This window comes from Hyperolius riggenbachi, chromosome 7 (genome assembly GCF_040937935.1).
Source record: "Hyperolius riggenbachi isolate aHypRig1 chromosome 7, aHypRig1.pri, whole genome shotgun sequence".
In the NCBI taxonomy this organism is placed as follows: Eukaryota; Metazoa; Chordata; class Amphibia; order Anura; family Hyperoliidae; genus Hyperolius; species Hyperolius riggenbachi.
In genome coordinates this window covers 235,013,037-235,031,488 of record NC_090652.1, presented here as the reverse complement: position 1 = coordinate 235,031,488, position 18,452 = coordinate 235,013,037, and the positions used below count along the sequence as shown (strand labels likewise).

The 18,452-nt window shown below is 42.7% G+C and overlaps 1 protein-coding gene across 3 annotated transcripts in view; it reads right to left on the bottom strand.

The window, feature by feature from the left end:
- The window catches only part of LANCL1 (LanC like glutathione S-transferase 1), a 60,369-nt gene that overhangs the window by 32,151 nt on the left and 9,766 nt on the right, over positions 1–18,452 (bottom strand). For all 3 annotated transcript variants that reach the window (XM_068245401.1, XM_068245403.1, XM_068245402.1), the window contains exons 3-5: positions 13,880–13,997; positions 11,254–11,461; positions 6,434–6,581 (exon numbers count right to left, since the gene is read on the bottom strand). In XM_068245401.1, coding sequence (XP_068101502.1) covers positions 6,434–6,581; positions 11,254–11,461; positions 13,880–13,997 — 474 coding nt within the window. The remainder of the gene's footprint in view (positions 1–6,433; positions 6,582–11,253; positions 11,462–13,879; positions 13,998–18,452) is intronic.

The following is an 18,452-nucleotide window of genomic DNA, read 5'->3' as shown; positions in this document are numbered from 1 at the left end:
TTTTGCTATTATGCCTCTTATGCTAGTATCAACTTGCATTGTGCAAAGTGCTTGGGAATATTTTGTGATGCTTTTCAATTGATCTTTGAAATAAAATTAATCTTAGAGAGAAAAAAAAAAAAACGTGGCCGAGGGACGGCACATCTGTGTTGCTCCGTCAACCCCCTGCTTTCCTGAATTATAACAGAACACGTTGTCAGCTGTGTCGCCCGAGGAATTAGTTCCCGATCACAGTTGGGCGACATCAATCCAGCGTGTACAGGCCTTAACATTGTGCAGAATTGGAAGTCTCATCTGCAGATAGTAGCTTTGAGGGGCTCCTGACTAGATACTCTCAGTCATTTGTTAGGCCTCGGTTATTAAAACTATTGCACTTTTCACAATTTTACTTTTTACTCTCATAATTGTGGCACTTTCACTAGACTAGATCATATCTTTATTTCCTCACCCCTCCTTTCGAGCCTTTCAGAGTCTCCTATAGGTCCAATTTCCTGGTCAGACCACGCCCCTCTAGATATCTCGCTAAATCTGAACCACATTCCTCACATTTCCACAGTTTGGAGGTTAAATGACCGCCTTTTAACAGACGACAAAGCGGTACATGATATCACACAATCTCTCCAGGAGTTCTTTGATATTAATGAGGGTTCGTCTGGTCTAAATCGATAGTGTGGGAAGCCCATAAGGCTACCATTAGAGGGAAACTGATGGCTATAGCATCTAGTCGTATGAAGGTATTTACTAAGCAACTCACGGAGCTTTATAATAATTTGGTTCTAGAGGAAGAACAATTTAAGAAAGCCCTCTGAAAGATATAATCTACTAGAGAGTATTCATAAAAAGATCTCTGATCTTCATTTCACAAAAACAGAACGATCATTAGCTTTCACCAAACAATTATTCTACGAGAAAGGCAACAAGGTGCATACCTTGTTAGCAAAGAAATTATTAGGGATAAAGGCTTGCAATGCTGTTTTTGCTCTGAAGGACAAAAAAAAGGTACCCCTCATTATGATCTGAGGGATATGGCTGCTATTTTTAATCTTATTTCTCATCTCTGTACCAGGGGCGTAGCAATAGGGGTTGCAGAGGTAGCGACCGCATCGGGGCCCTTGGGTCAGAGGGGCCCCGAAGGGCCCTCCCTCAACTACAGTATTAGCTCTCTATTGGTCCTGTGCTCATAATAATAACTTCAATAGATACTTTGAATAGTGATAATCCTTAACAAACTGTTTCCCATCCTTTTCTTGCACCTCTGACACTGTAGTTGCCCTTGGCAGGTTTTGGTGCGCCGTATCAATTGTTACGTATAGAGTGCTTGGGGGGGCCCCATTGTAAAACTTGCATCGGGGCCCACCGCTCCTTAGCTACGCCACTGCTCTGTACAATATACATGAAAAAGCAGCTCTTGGCTGTCACCTAGCCAGTCCGCTTCATTGAATGCCACCATCACGCAGGAAGAGGTTCAAGAAACCCTTCAACCCCTGGTCCGGATGCATTCACTATAGCTTATTACAAAAAAATTGCGGATATACTGATTCCTAAATTAACCTCTCTTTTTAAGGCCTTTATGGATCAGAGGCAGATTCGGAACACTATGTTAAGTTTGCATATGGTAGTTATACCTAAGCCTGAGAAGGATCCATTCGATCATAAAAGTTACATGCCTATTTCACGGCTTAACCACTTGATGACCGGCTCCTTTTTGATTGATCTGTGCTGCGTGGGCTCTTCAGCCCCCAGCACAGATCAGGTGGCAGGCAGGGCGTTTAGACTTCCCCCTTTTTTTCCCCACTAGGGGGACGTCCTGCTGGGGGGGGGGTGATCGCCGCCGCTGCCTTGTGCCTTGCGGGGGGCTCCTCAAAGCCCCCCTCCGCAGCGCTATTCCGCCCTCCCTCTCCTCCTCACTATGGGCCGTGAACTGACCAGAAACGGCCGCTCATCTACTTGTGACCAGCTGCCGCCTATCGGCGTTAGCTGGTCGTTAATACGGATCTCAAAATATTCTCCAAACTTTTAGCTAATCGATTATCCCCTTTAATGCCTTCGTTGATCCATCTGGACCTGGTGGGCTTCATCACTGGTAGATATGCAGGTGATAATGTTAGACGCTCCATTAATGTTATTGTTTATATTAATCATCATAAAATCCAATCGCTTATATTAAGTTTGAATGCAGAAAAAGCATTCGACTGCTTAAATTGGTCTTTTTTGTTCCAGTGTCTGAATTATATGGGTTTTACGGGTTCCTACTTTCATACTCTCCTTTACTCACAACTTCAGGTAGCATTAAAAATCCCATATACAGACCCCAATAACTATTTTACGATCTCGAACAGTACACGTCAGGGTTGCCCCTTGTCCCCTCTGCTTTTTGCGCTTTCTAAAGAGCCGTTGGTGGCTAGGATAAGGGGCAAACCTGACATACACAGTATCACAATTGCCACTCAGGAATATAAATTATCGTTATTTGCGGACAATGTTTTGCTTACGATTTTGCAGCCATTGATCTCATTAGCCTCTTTGAAAATCGGAAATTGATCTGTTTGGCTCCCTTTCAAACTACAAAATCAACGATTCTAAATCTGAAGTTCTTTCCTTTAATATTCCTGACTGTCAACTAGCCTCAATTATGTCGGGGTATTCTTATAGGATTCAGCGAGATACCTTGAAATCTTTAGGTATTCTTATTCCTAAAAACATGTCCCAACTGGTTAAATATAATATTATCCCTCTACTCTCTAGAATTTCATCAGACCTGACCAACTGGGAAAACTACCCCATAAGGTGGGGCGTATGGTTTAATTTAAAATGAACTCTCTACCTAAACTATTATATATGATGTCCGTTATGCCATTAGATATTCCTAAACATTTGTTTTTACCTTTGCAGCACAAAATGTTCCAATTTATTTGGCATCATAGACCTCCTAGGATTGCCAAATCAGTTTTAATGTGTCAGAGGCAATTTGGAGGCCTATCAGTACCCAACATATATAATTATTATATAGCCTCTCAACTGAGGCAAATGGTGGCTTGGCTTTCAAAATACCCTCATGCAGCATTGTCGCAGATGGAATTTCACCACCTTGCTCCTTGGCACCCTAGCTCTGCTCTTTGGTCAAACATAAAAAATATCCCTCAGTCGGCTAAAATCTTCTCCTCAATTTCAAGCAATATTCACTTGTGGCTTATTCTGAAAAGAAAGATGGACCTTTTTCCTCCAAATTCCATTCTTCGTCCGCTACTGGGTTCCCCAGACTTCAGTCCAGGACTCTGCTACTCTATATCCTCAAAATGGCACGTCCACCAGATAAGATTTATAGAGGACATACTGGATCCATTGGATTATAGTTTGCCATCTGAGTCTCTGAAAGATAAATTTCAACTGGACAACACATACTTCCTGCAAGATTTGCAAATCAGGAACTTTCTTAACCTTTCCTAGAAAATTGGAATTTGAAGTTATATGGGAGATGGGCCCTCAACAAAAGGGCTTAATTTAAAATGTTTTACGCTTGGGTAAATGCTCCAACTCGCATATGATCTAATTTCTGTCACAAATATATGAAATATTGGGATGAAATATGTGGTACTGAAACAAGTTTAGAAACATGGTACAAGGTGTGGGTTAATGCTGCCAAGACTTCGATATGTGTTACCACTAAAGAGAAAATATATAAAATCATGATGTTACGGTACAGGACTCTGGAGAGATTACACAAGTGGTATCCTTCAGTTTACCCACTTTGTTGGAGAATGTGTGGTCATTCCGGATCCTTGTATCATATATTCTGGACCTGCCCACATATCAAAATATTTTGGTCACATATTCTTCTATTTATCTACCAACATACCGAAATTTCAGTTCCTAATGACCCATGGTATTGTATTTTAGCAAAACGCTTGCTGAATCACTACTTAACAGCAGCTAGATGCCTCATTGCGAAGCATTGGAGGGATACTAAGGCCCCCACTAGAGTGGAATTCTAGGCAAAATTTACTCACATTTACAAAATAGAACTGCTTACGGCTAGGTTGACCGATAAATTGTTCATATTTGACAAAGTTTGGGGCGCATCCAGTTTTCATGAGACGTCCTAACATACCAGGTTTAATTGCTTCCAAGCATTACAACCCCCACTGGATACACACCTAATTCCCTGCTTGGAGTTCCCCCCCGACTCAATACTTCTCCTCATACTCTCGCTTCTTCCTCTTTCCTTCTCTCCTTCATTTCTCTTCATAACGTCTTCTTCTTCTTTCTCATTATATTGTATGATATGGTCATATTTAGTATGGTATGTTGCTATCATGACTGTCTGTGGGTTGTGATGGTATGAGAGTACGGGTCTGGCCCATGCCCAACATGGAACACCCCCCTCAGCGGCTGATCTTCTTTCTTTATAATGTTTTCTATACACTGTATGTGTTAAGCTGCTCCAATATGACCAGTTTGTACTATATTTTGCTATTCTATAATAAAATTTTAAATATAAAAAAAAAAAAAAAACTATTGCACTTTCACAATTCAGACAGACATACCTCCCGATCAATTTCATGCTGAAAGCTATCCGGGCCTTGTGATGCTGCATCTGACTGCCTCGCTGCCATCCACGTAGTGTTAAATGTCCCCCCGGCGGTGCCCAGTGCAAGGTATACATTTCCTATTCGTGACCTTCACTGGCTCCAGGCGCACCCTGTTATTCATACACCCTCACCACGTGCTTGCGTACTAACGTCCTAGTGCGCCCTTACTAGGAAGCCACATGGCGCGCGTGTATGAGGCAAGGAGTTCGCCCGGAGCCAGCAGAGGGACAAGCGGAGGCCGTGGACAGGCAATGTATACCTAGCACTGGGCACAGGGGGAGACGGGACATTTAACATTAGGGGGACAGCGCCAGCGGTTTTACCGCTTTCGTCGAATCATCCGGCAAGCCGGCCCTACATCTTGCAGCATGTGCAATCGACAAGGCAACCAATTTTTGTCCCGAAATTGGTCGCATTGTCGGTCAGACATGTACTTGGCAGCACCAATTTTCATCCGATTCGATTATAATAATTGAATCGGATGGTCGATCGGTCGCCAAGTCGCTTTGATGTATGGCTACCTTTAGCCACACGTTGAGATATAGTAGAATTAATTCCAGAAGCTTCCAAGTATCTCCCCCATTCTCCCCCTCAGGTTTGCTTTATGCTAGGTACACACAATACCATTTTCTGGCAGATTTACCTGCCAGATCGATTATTTCCAAAATGTCCGATAGGAATTTTGACAGATTTTTCAATCTTTTTGTAATTGTTTTTTTCAATCGATTTTCCTTCAGTTCTATGAAAATCGATATTAACCCATTCGCGTTCCGTCGTTTTCACTTGAGAAATGTTCACCTCCCATTCATTAGCCTATAACTTTATCCCTACTTATCACAATGAACTGATCTATATCTTGTTTTTTCCGCCACCAATTAGGCTTTCTTTGGGGGGTACATTTTGCTAAGAGCCACTTTACTGTAAATGTATTTTAACAGGAAGAATAAGAAAAAAATGGAAACATTCATTATTTCTCAGTTTTCAGCCATTATAGTTTTAAAATAAAACATGCCTTCATAATTAAAACTCACGTATTGTATTTGCCCATATGTCCCGGTTATTACACCGTTAAAATTATGTCCCTATCACAATGTATGGCGGCAATATTTTATTTGGAAATAAAGGTGCATTTTTTCCGTTTTGCATCTATCACTATTTACAAGTTTAAAATAATAAAAAAAAAAATTATAGAAGTATTTCATCTTTTCAAGTTTAGACCCTTATGTAAATTGTAATGTTTTTTGTTTTTTTTTATATTAAACATTTTATTTGGGTAGTTTTGGGAGGGTGGGATGTAAACATGTGATTTATAATGTAAATGTGTGTTTGAATTTTATTTTTTTTACTTTTAGTTGTTTTACTTTTTGGCCACAAGATGGCGGCCATGAGTTTGTTTACATGACGTCACTCTAAGCGTAACATGCTTAGAGCGACGTATGGGGTACGTTACAGCCAGAAAAAGCGAAGCTTCTGAGAGAAGCTGTCACTTTTTCAGCGGGGGAGAGGAATCAGTGATCGGGCACCATAGCCCGATACACTGATTGCCTGGCTAACGAACCGCGGGCCGGGAGCGCGCGTGCATGCGCGCGATCGGCCGCGGTAGTGCGCATGGTTCCTGGACGTAGTTTCTACGTCCAGAAACCAAAATAAGCAAAAAAAAAAAAAAAAAAAAAAAAAAAAAAAAAAAAAAAAAATCGACTGAATTTCTCAATTGGACATGTTGGAAATAATTGATCTGTCGGGTAAATCTGCCAGAAAATTGTATGGTGTGTACCTAGCATTAACCAACAAAGCACTGGCATTAAAATGCAAACAAAAAAAAGCCCCATTTTATTGGCTCTTACCTCCTGTATAAAGCAAACAGGAACCTTTCCTTCTCCAAAATGCTTGTTAATGAACAACAAGGAATACAAGTAGCCCATACGTCCGTACAGAAGCTCATCTGGTAGCCGGGAATCCAACTTCATCACAGTTGAATGCATTTGAAGCACTCTACAAACAGAAAATCATCATTACGGACTTTGCTTCTAATCCAGCGGGCACATTACATCAGGTTTATGCAGCAGAAGTTACTAAAGCTTCATACAAATGTATGAGGTATGTTGTCACCCAATCCCCCGGCGAGATTGCAAGGTAGAGGCTGTACAGCCAGCAGGCTAGCGATGTATTCCTATAAAAGAAGGGGCAGAGTGGCGCTGTAGTGACATCATGTGGGGTAAGTTGTGCATCTAGGAAGATGCTGCCATGTACTGCACAGCAAGCTTGACCTTTCCCTTGGCTGTGGGGGGAGACTAGCAGCAAGCAGCCAAGTCTGGAAATAGTAGCACGTGGTCTCCCCCAGCTGGGGGGAGTGTGTGCAGAAGCAGCCGGGAGGTGACAGCAGGCACGAGGGGGGTAGATGAGCTGACCGAAAGCCATTGTGAACAGGCCCAACGGATCGATAGCAGAATGAAGATTGATCTGTTTCAACTGATCCGTTTACCTCAAAGTGCTAATGTGAACATGGCCTGTCAGATCAATTATTTCCAATTGATTTTCCGTTCACTTCTATGAAAAATTGTTGTTCTCCTTATGTTATGCTGGGTACACACGTTGAGATTTTGCGCTCGATTCGCGGGATCAAACAGATCGATTCGATTATTTCAAACATGCTCGATTGGATTTCGATTGTTTTTTTCATGTTAAGTATGCAAAATCGACAGCAGGAACGATAGAAATCCAATCGAGCATGTTTAAATTTATTCGAATCGATCCGCGAATCGAGCGGGAAATCTCAACGTGTGTACCCAGCCTTAGTGTGTACCTAGCATAAGGAGAAATGCTGGTAAATTGTGGGTTAATAAGCAATACAAGCTTTGTTTCTTATTTCAGCACACAAAATCATCAATCCAATTCTCTCTGAGACTTCTCTCAGCTCAAAGGTTGCATTGAACATGCAGACTGGAATGTATTCTATCATCAAACAGACTTGAAAGAAAGCTGCATGCAGGGAAGAAGTTAGGAACCTGTTTGGATGGGGTGATGTTAACAACCTGTTACTAAATACAAATAAGACCAAAGAAGTTAGTCTGAACTGATTCTGACCACAAAAAAAGACCAATCACACATGGATAATGATCAATGCTGAGGATGTGGAGTTTCCCCATTGCAGAGGATTTGTCCTGGGCTGACAACACTTTAGCTGTAAGCTGGCAAAGAACAACATCACCATTTTGTGAGAAAGCAAAGACGTGCTAACCTTCCCCAGAAGCTGCTGGTTAATTTCTACAGACACACTATAGAAAGCGCCTTGACCAACTGAAGGACGGCCTGGTACAACTGCTTCATCAAGACTGCTAGAGAAGCCCAGCAGCGAGTTGTAAAAACAGCAGAGGTCACTATCGGCACTGAGCTCACATCACTCCAACTCTTGCAAGACTTGCTGTGTAAGAAGGGCCAACACTCACCATGGAAACGCCTTGTTTGAGCTCCATCCATCAGGTACATGTTTTAGGTCAGCCAGTTTACGCACAGACTGAAAAACAGCTTTTTCCCATGTGCCACAAAACTTTTGAAACTCTGAATCTTCCTCTGAGACAATTTTTTAATTTAACCTGTACAGTATGTCATACTGGAAATGTGCGATATACTGTACATTAATGGGTGAAAGTATAATAATTATGGTGGTGACAACTTAATACTGTGCTCAACATTTTGAAATATGTAAAATATTTGCTATGCTTGCACAACTCCTCCTGGCATCCTGCTGATATGTTTGGCTGCAGTTATGTCTGAATCACACACCTAAAACAAGCATGCTGCTAAACCAGTAAGATTGCAGTCAAACATCTGATTTGTACGCTTGTTGAGGCTCTATGGTTAAAAGTATGAAATACCTAGGATCTGCAGGACATCAAGGCAATCTGCATTGATTAAAAGGAAATAAATACAGTGGTGTGAAAAACTATTTGCCCCCTTCCTGATTTCTTATTCTTTTGCATGTTTGTCACACTTAAATGTTTCTGCTCATCAAAAACCATTAACTATTAGTCAAAGATAACATAATTGAACACAAAATGCAGTTTTAAATGATGGTTTTTATTATTTAGTGAGAAAAAAAACTCAAAACCTACATGGCCCTGTGTGAAAAAGAAATTGCCCCCTGAACCTAATAACTGGTTGGGCCACCCTTAGCAGCAATAACTGCAATCAAGCGTTTGCGATAACTTGCAACAAGTCTTTTACAGCGCTCTGGAGGAATTTTGGCCCACTCATCTTTGCAGAATTGTTGTAATTCAGCTTTATTTGAGGGTTTTCTAGCATGAACCGCCTTTTTAAGGTCATGCCACAACATCTCAATAGGATTCAGGTCAGGACTTTGACTAGGCCACTCCAAAGTCTTCATTTTGTTTTTCTTCAGCCGTTCAGAGGTGGATTTGCTGGTGTGTTTTGGGTCATTGTCCTGCTGCAGCACCCAAGATCGCTTCAGCTTGAGTTGACGAACAGATGGCTGGACATTCTCCTTCAAGATTGTTTGGTAGACAGTAGAATTCATGGTTCCATCTATCACAGCAAGCCTTCCAGGTCCTGAAGCAGCAAAACAACCCCAGACCATCACACTACCACCACCATATTTTACTGTAGGTATGATGTTCTTTTGCTGAAATGCTGTGTTACTTCTACGCCAGATGTAACGGGACACGCACCTTCCAAAAAGTTCAACTTTTGTCTCGTCGGTCCACAAGGTATTTTCCAAAAAGCCTTGGCAATCATTGAGATGTTTTTTAGCAAAATTGAGATTAGTCTTAATGTTTTTTGCTTAAAAGTAGTTTGCGCCTTGGATATCTGCCATGCAGGCCGTTTTTGCCCAGTCTCTTTCTTATGGTGGAGTCGTGAACACTGACCTTAATTGAGGCAAGTGAGGCCTGCAGCTCTTTAGACGTTGTCCTGGGGTCTTTTGCGGCCTCTCGGATGAGTTTTCTCCGCGCTCTTGGGGTAATTTTGGTCGGCTGGCCACTCCTGGGAAGGTTCTTCACTGTTCCATGTTTTTGCCATTTGTGGATAATGGCTCTCACTGTGGTTCGCTGGAGTCCCAAAGCTTTAGAAATGGCTTTATAACCTTTACCAGACTGATAGATCTCAATTACAGTACTTTTGTTCTCATTTGTTCCTGAATATATTTGGATCTTGGCATGATGTCTAGCTTTTGAGGTGCTTTTGGTCTACTTCTCTGTGTCAGACATCTCCTATTTAAGTGATTTCTTGATTGAAACAGGTGTGGCAGTAATCAGGCCTGGGGCTGACTACAGAAATTGAACTCAGGTGCAATAAACCACAGTTAAGTTATTTTTTAACAAGGGGTGCAATCACTTTTTCACACAGGGCCATAAAGGTTTTGAGTTTTTTTTCTCACAAAATAATAAAAACCATCATTTAAAACTGCATTTTGTGTTCAATTATGTTATCTTTGACTAATAGTTAACGGTTTTTGATGAGCAGAAACATTTAAGTGTGACAAACATGCAAAAGAATAAGAAATCAGGAAGGGGGCAAATAGTTTTTCACAGCACTGTATGTCAGCCTCTGAATCACTCTCACTTCAGGTGTCTTTAGCTTTTTGCTCTTTGGAAGCTGTCTGGTATATTCCCTGCCACTCTCACTACCCATCTTCCCATTCTGAATTCAATACTCCTCTTATGACCATTTACAGTGACATTTTTCTGGTCCATATTATATTCAGTGTGGGACACATTTGTCATCTTATCTTTGTAGTGCGTAAAAGCAATATTTTATTACTTTTCACACTTGCTTTATTTGAATGACACATCAATGACAAGCAGGTCTACAAAGACAGCACTTTTGTTCATGTAACATAAGGGTGCCAACAAATGTGGGGGTAGAGTGAGAAAGTCTCTTCACTCACACACCTGCTGAAAGAAGGTTGCAGTAATACAACTGTGCCTTTTAGCCCAACTGGACATATAGCAGCAGTCTCTAGCTTTTCAATAAGTCCATGTCAGCTCTAAGTAAAAACCACCTTTAAAACATACCTGAACTGAAAAAAGAATATGAGGTGGGCATACCTAGGGCTTCTTCAGAGCCCTCATAACTTTGTGGCCCCTCAGCTTTAGGCTAGCCACCTCTCCTCTGAGCTTTGCTTACCCCCCTTCATCCCTGAAGCACCCATGCTCTGTCCCCTCAATATGCCCTCTTCCTGCGTAACCCCCCCCCCCCCCCAGCTGTGTGCAGGAGCCTTGGCCTGAAGCATCCTGGGCATGCAATTATACATTTTCCAAATATGCGCAGTTACAAATTTTTCCAGACCACGCAAGCCCAGAACGTTCCCAGCCATGGCTGCCATGTACAATTTTGAAGCATGATCAAGGAGGGTTTGCCAGGAGGGCAAAGCATGTGCCACGTGCCAACCGGGTCCAGTCAGAGCTTTGAACAGGAGGCTCTGATCCGAGGGGAAGCCAGCATAGGTAAGGAGCCACAGAGTTTACTGGTGTCACTGAAGAAGCCTCAGGTATGACCATCTTGCATATTTTTATCATTTCAGGTACACTTTAAATCATTAACATGCAAAAGATTATTTGCAGAAGAAGTTTCTATAAATGTACCCGTATGGATTCTGGTATGGAATCAATAAAGGGTTAATCATCACAGCCAGATGTCAGTCTTTTACCTGTTCACACAATCATCTGCATCCTGTGCAGACCCCAGTTTATGGAACACAACAGCCGCCACTGCATAGGGTCCAGCGTCCCCACAAAGGAAGGTGACATCACGTTTGTTCAGGTAACGCAAGGACCTAGTGACGTACTCCCTTGCTTTCTGCAGCAAAGACGGATCCTGGTACACTTCCGAGAGGTGGAGATACAGCAGGGCGATTCCTAAAACCCATAAAGGTATCATTAGTCAGAATGGCTAAGCTGCATCATTGCCTCATTATTTGTTCTCTTCCGAGATATGGATAAAAAAAGGAGGCGTTTGTAAGGAAATTCTCCACAAAATGCAGTATATGGCAATTACCTATCTGACAGGCACCCTAGTTTGTTTATACCGGACCTGAACTCAGAACTACCTCTCTGCTTTAAAAGATAAGCATCAGCATAATAACGTTTAATAATCTTTCTTTGATAGATGTACCTACAATAAATCTGCAGTGTTTGTACTCCCCGCTTTCATGGAAGCAGATATATTGTTAACATCCCGTACTTTATAAATGAGCTTATCTGCCATGGCAGTCAGCTGACACAGGGAGAGATCTAATTACAACTTGTGATTAGTTGCAGATGAGGTTGAATTAGACAGGCTAAACTCTCTAAATACATACAGGGTGCATTTCTGTATGTTTTCCTTCTGTCCTGTGCAAGAGATCAGGTCCACTTTAAGGTTTACTGTTTAAAATGTGCTTGTAGCAACCTGTAGCAAAACCTGGCAATCTAAGCATATAATGAAAACGTTTGCAAAATGATTCATAATTTTCCCCCAGAGATGAACATGCTTAGCCTTGCCTCATCTGGTGCCTTAGTGGAACACTATTCATTTACAGGACAAAACATACCTGTAACTCCTCAATAGTCTTTACTATACTCCAGAAACCAGTGGAGACACCAGTCTAAAAGCTGGTACTTATATATGTGTTTTTTTTTCTGAGATAGTATGGCTGACAGCTCCTCTTTAACAGAGATATTTGTTATCTAAGTTTTCATATTTTATGCCACAAGGGGTAGAAGCAAAGTAGCTATTTTACTGATCCACATTAACATTTCAATGTCTTTAGACTGTCAAGTTCATATAGCATACATAGAATGTTTCCTTTTAAACAATACCAGTTGCCTGGCAGTCCTGCTGATCTATTTGGATATAGTAGTGCCTGAATCACACACCTGAAACAAGCATGCAGCTAAGGGAAGGGGAGCTCTGGACACCAGGGAACTGAACAGGGGTGGCAAGAGGACCACTAAACACCAGGGAACTTTATAATGGAGGGAGGGAGAACCCACTAGACTCCAGGGAATTGTACAGGGGAGGAGGAGGACCACTAGAGACCAGAGAGCTGTAAAGGGGAGAGAGAGGAACCACTAGACACCAAGGAACTGTATATGGGAGGGAGGGCCCCCATTAGACACCAGGACACTTTATAAGGGGGGGCACTAGGCATTAAGGTTGACCTGCGACTTGGTCCCAGTGTTCAGTTTTGGCCCACCTTGTATTTTGAGTTTGACACCCCAAGAGAATCAAGCTGCACATCAATATTCATATGAAAATGTGTGAATGGCCATTTCCATCAAATTACTAAATTCACATTTACAGTACTACGGTACTAATTAACATCAACTGACTTAAGTAATTTAAAAGGACACCCGAGGCAAAAATAAACTAATGAAATAAGCGATTGTATCTATCTTCTTTCTACTAAAAATGACTTAAGATATTGCGCAGTTTTATTTCATGTTTAAATCTACTTTTAAGTTTTAACTGTTTTATTGTTTTTGCTTGTTTTTATTGTTTTTGCTCAATGACACATTCATTAAAGTATGCCAGAGCTAACATTTATGAACTATTGACCCTTTTTATCTCATTCCTGCTCTCAGAAGCCGTTTTCTGCTTAGGAAAGTGTCTTATAGTTGGAATTTCTTATCAGTGAGGGTCATACTGTAGTCACTTCCTGTCTGAGTCAGCCACTTACATACCTGATATTTAACTATTTCAGGCAGAGAAAGAAAAAAAGGAACACAGCATAGTTATTTGTGTGCTAGGCACTGTACATACCCATGTCAATCTCATCATGTCACATGTCACCTCGGGTATCCTTTAAATCCAGCTGATATGCTAAGCTGAGGGACAGCTAGCTTCCATGCTATGCATTTACTTTATCCTGAGAAGTGGACATCGTCCTACTAAACACTAGAAATCAGCTTGCACAATGCAACACCAAGTTATAAAAAAACCTGATTACAAACTGCTGCTGCCTGCAACCCTGACCCCCACATGATAAGAGACAGAACAGAAATGGTCCGATCAGTGGTCAATCAATACAACAAACATCAATCAACGTGTTATTTTACAGATTTTTTTGCTAGATGTGATGTTTATACTGAATCCAGCAACTAATCTATTAGATGTATAATGTATGGCCAGCATTAGCCACGTAGAGTGGGACAGTACACTGCCCCTCCACCTTACTTTCTGCACATCCCTGCCCTGCCTTAACACCCCCAAGAGATGTGTAGGATGCACATGCTGCAGCACCCACTGAAACTGCTTTCAGTACGGGATGGCTTTAATAGTATGTAAAATCTTACCTGACCAGCCAGTGTACACAGTGAAGTCTCTTGGATCTGCAGATTTCAGGCCATGTTCCATGAGCTGGAGGAGTTCTCTGATTTTACTGTTCAGTCGATTTGCAAAGTCAGATGTGAGCTATGGGTAAAATCAGAACGGTTAGTGTAAGTGGACCTGAACTCTTGCACAGGACACAAAGAAAACAGAGATAAATGCACCCTGTGTGTCTTTAGAGAGAAGAGCCTGTTTAATTCCTCCTCTTCTGTAAATAATCACAAGTGTAATTAACCACTTTACCCCCAGCGGTACGAATTTCTCCGTCCCTTTTTTCCCCCCTAAAAAACCAGGGACGGAGAAATCCGTACCTTTCACGCTACCGCCGCTGTCCGCGCTCCCGCCGCTCGTGCGCGCGCACCCGCCGCTCGTGCACGCCGCCGCCCGCTCGCCCGGGGATCAATGAACGGGAAAATCCATTCCCGTTCGTTGATCTAGCCCCCGCAATGAACTGCTGCTTCTTTCAGAAACAGCGAGATCATTGTGAATCTCCCAGCCTCCTCCTGCTTCCTGTAAGCGTCCTTCCGGACGCTTACAGGTCGCATGTAAACAAACACTCTGTGGCCATCTTGTGGCCAAATAGTAAACTACACCCTAAAAGCATTTTACATACACAAACATTACATTTACACAATAAATTAACTCATTACCTCCCACACTCCCCAATTTTTATTTTATTTTTTGTAATAAAAAAAAAAAAAAAAAATACAATAAAAAAAAAAACAAATAGTTACCTTAGGGACTGAACTTTTTAAATATTTATGTCAAGAGGGTATAACACTGTTACTTTATAAACTGCGGGCTTGTAATTAGGGATGGATGCAAAACTGAAAAAAATGCACCTTTATTTCCAAATAAAATATTGTCGCCAAACATTGTGATAGGGACATAATTTAAATGGTTTTATAACCGGGACAAATGGGTTAATACATTTCATGGGTTTTAATTACAGTAGCATGCTTTATTTAAAAACTATAATGGCCGAAAACTGAAAAATAATAATTTTTTCCCACATTTTTTCCTATTTCCCCATTAAAACACATTTAGAATAAAATAATTCTTGGCATAATGTCCCACCTAAAGAAAGCCTAATTGGTGGCGAAAAAAACAAGATATAGTTCATTTCATTGGGATAAGTAATAATAAAGTTATAGACGAATGAATGGAAGGAGCGCTGAAAGGTGAAAATTGCTCTGGTGGTCAGGGGGCAGGGGCGTAGGAATAGGCCCTGCAGCCCCTGCGCCCGCGGGGGGGCCCGGCCCCCCCCTGGGGCCCGCTTGGGGCCGTTTTGTGGGTGCTGGAGGGGTGGCAGCATGAGGGGAAAGCCTTGCCCACAGTCGGCGGGGAGAGGGGTAGTTCCCCCCTCTCCCTCACCTCGGGGCTCTCCCCTCTGTGCTCCCCTCCAGCTCGTAAGTGTCTGTGGGGCTGTGGTGGGCAGCGAGCGGCGGGCAGATACATACCTGCTTCCGTGCGTTCCATCGGAGACTTCTCCCTCTAGCGGCTGACGTCGCTGCCCACCACAGCCCCACAGACACTTACGAGCTGGAGGGGAGCACAGAGGGGAGAGCCCCGAGGTGAGGGAGAGAGGGGAACTACCCCTCTCCCCGCCGACTGTGGGCAAGGCTTTCCCCTCATGCTGCCCCCCCTCCAGCACCCACAAAACTCCGAGCGGGCCCCAGGGGGGGGGGGCATATTACGATTTTCAGGTGTCTGCTGCCCACATTGTGATTTTCAGGTGTCTGCTGCCCACATTACGATTTTCTGGTGTCTGCTGCCCACATTGTGATTTTCTGGTCACTGCTGCCCACATTGTGATTTTCAGGTGTCTGCTGCCCACATTATGATTTTCTGTCTGCTGCCCACATTACGCTTTTCTGGTGTCTGCTGCCCACATTACGATTTTCTGGTGTCTGCTGCCCACATTGCGATTTTCTGGTCACTGCTGCCCACATTGCGATTTTCTGGTGTCTGCTGCCCACATCATGATTTTCTGGTGTCTGCTGCCCACATTACGATTTTCAGGTGTCTGCTGCCCTCATTACGATTTTCAGGTGTCTGCTGCCCTCATTACGATTTTCAGGTGTCTGCTGCCCACATTGCGATTTTCAGGTGTCTGCTGCCCACATTGCGATTTTCAGGTGTCTGCTGCCCACATTGCGATTTTCAGGTGTCTGCTGCCCACATTGCGATTTTCAGGTGTCTGCTGCCCACATTGCGATTTTCAGGTGTCTGCTGCCCACATTACGATTTTCTGGTGTATGCTGCCCACATTAGGATTTTCTGGTGACTGCTGCCCACATTGCGATTTTCTGGTGACTGCTGCCCACATTGCGATTTTCTGGTGACTGCTGCCCACATTGCGATTTTCTGGTGACTGCTGCCCACATTAGGATTTTCTGGTGTCTGCTGCCCACATTACGACACTCTGGTGACTGACTGCTGCCCACATTAGGATTTTCTGGTGACTGCTGCCCACATTACGATATTCTGGTGACTGCTGCCCACATTAGGATTTTCTGGTGACTGATGCCCACATTGCAATTTTCTGGTGACTGCTGCCCACATGGCGATTTTCTGGTGACTGCTGCCCACATTGCGATTTTCTGGCCCACATTACGATTTTCTGGTGAACACTGCCCACGTTACGATTGTCTGGTGAATGCTGTCCACGTTACGATTTTCTGGTGAACGCTGCCCACATTACGATTTTCTGGCCCACATTACGATTTTCTGGTGAACACTGCCCAAGTTACGATTGTCTAGTGAATGCTGTCCATGTTACAATTTTCTGGTGAACTCTGCCCACATTACGATTTTCTGTCCCACATTACGATATTCTGGTGAACGCTGCCCACATTACGATTGTCTGGTAAATGCTGCCCACGTTAAAATTTTCTGGTGACTGCTGCTCACGTTACTATTTTCTGGTGACTGGTGCCCACATTACGATTTTCTGGTGAACTCTGCCCACATTATGATTTTCTAAAGGCCCACATTACGATTTTCTGGTGAACTCTGCCCACATTACGATTTTCTGGCCCACATTACGATTGTCTGGTAAAATGCTGCCCACTTTACAATTAATTTACAGTGAAACGCTGCCCCATTACGATTATTTGGCACCTATGGGGGGGGCCCCATCCAAATATTCGCAGGGGGGCCCAGTGATTTCTAGTTACGCCCCTGTCAGGGGGTAATACCCCTCAGTGGTGAAGTGGTTAAATCTCTGAGCTGTGTAACCACAGACATTTGGCAGTCCTTGGCAGACACAGCTAATATGCAAACACAGAATGTCAACCCTTCGTATGCTTCTATGAAAGCAGGAAGTAGACACACTGCAGAGATTTATTGCAGGAGTTCTGTAAGCTAACAAAAATGTTTGTTTTTTTTTAAACCGTAACTGTAGATACAAATTAAACACATTGTTTCACTTACCTGGGGCTTCCCCAAGCCCCCAGCAGCTGTCCTGTCATGTGCCGCTCCTCGACAAGCTTCCGCTCTCCCGCAACTTTCGGTTTCGCCACCGGGCCACTGCGCGGCTCTGGCCACGCATATCATTTCTGCGTGTTCCACGCTATTGCAGAGGGGAACGCGAAGAAAGGATACGCTTGGCAGGGCTGCGCTGGCCTCGACTTACAAGTCAATGTACGGAACGGAGCGGCGGCGGGGGAACGGAGACTCGTGAAGACTCGGCACGGGACAGGACAGCTGCTGGGGGCTTGCAGGAGCCCCAGGTAAGTGAAACAATGTGTTTAATTTGTATCTACATCAAATTCCAAATTCCTTATGAGTAAATTGGCCATTTACCAGAACTCAGCGTTTAGCTAGACATATTCCCATTCAGATGCTTTCTTCTGTCGAAATGGTTAGCTTAAAGTGGTCTGAAAGCCAGCATTTCTACTTTGCTCTAAAAGATTTCTCACAGCTTGAAAGCTACTATCCCAGAAAAACATTATAGCAGAACATCACTGAAATGATTGAACAAAGCACTTTCTCCTGCTATTCAGCTTCAAATCCGCATCCAAACCAGAGATAACAGTATCTTTTTTACTTGTTAAACACAAATGTATCAACACTGGAATATAAACTAACACTCTCTGAGAAACGGTCTCTGCTTCAGGCACACACAGTGTTCAGAATAGCCCATTAGGAGATTTTAATATATATAATAAGCAGTTATAATAGAAAAAAAATAAAATGCAATACCAGCTTTCAGGGTAAGAAAAACTACACTTTGGAAACTTATAATTTGTAAGCAGACAATATTACATGTGCACAAAAGCAAATATGATAACTGTATGAGTAATAAAAAGTAGGAAAACACATTTTTATTGAATGTTATGTCAGAGTTTCAGACCACTTTAAAGTGGACCTGAACTCAGAACTTCTACTCCTAAAAGATACACAATACCATAATAACATTTAAGCAAAAACATTTCTTTGTTACAGCTGATACAAATCCTAAAATAAATCGGCACCGTTTCTACTTCCTGATGCATGGAAGCAGACATATTGTTTACAGACTGTACTTTCAAATGG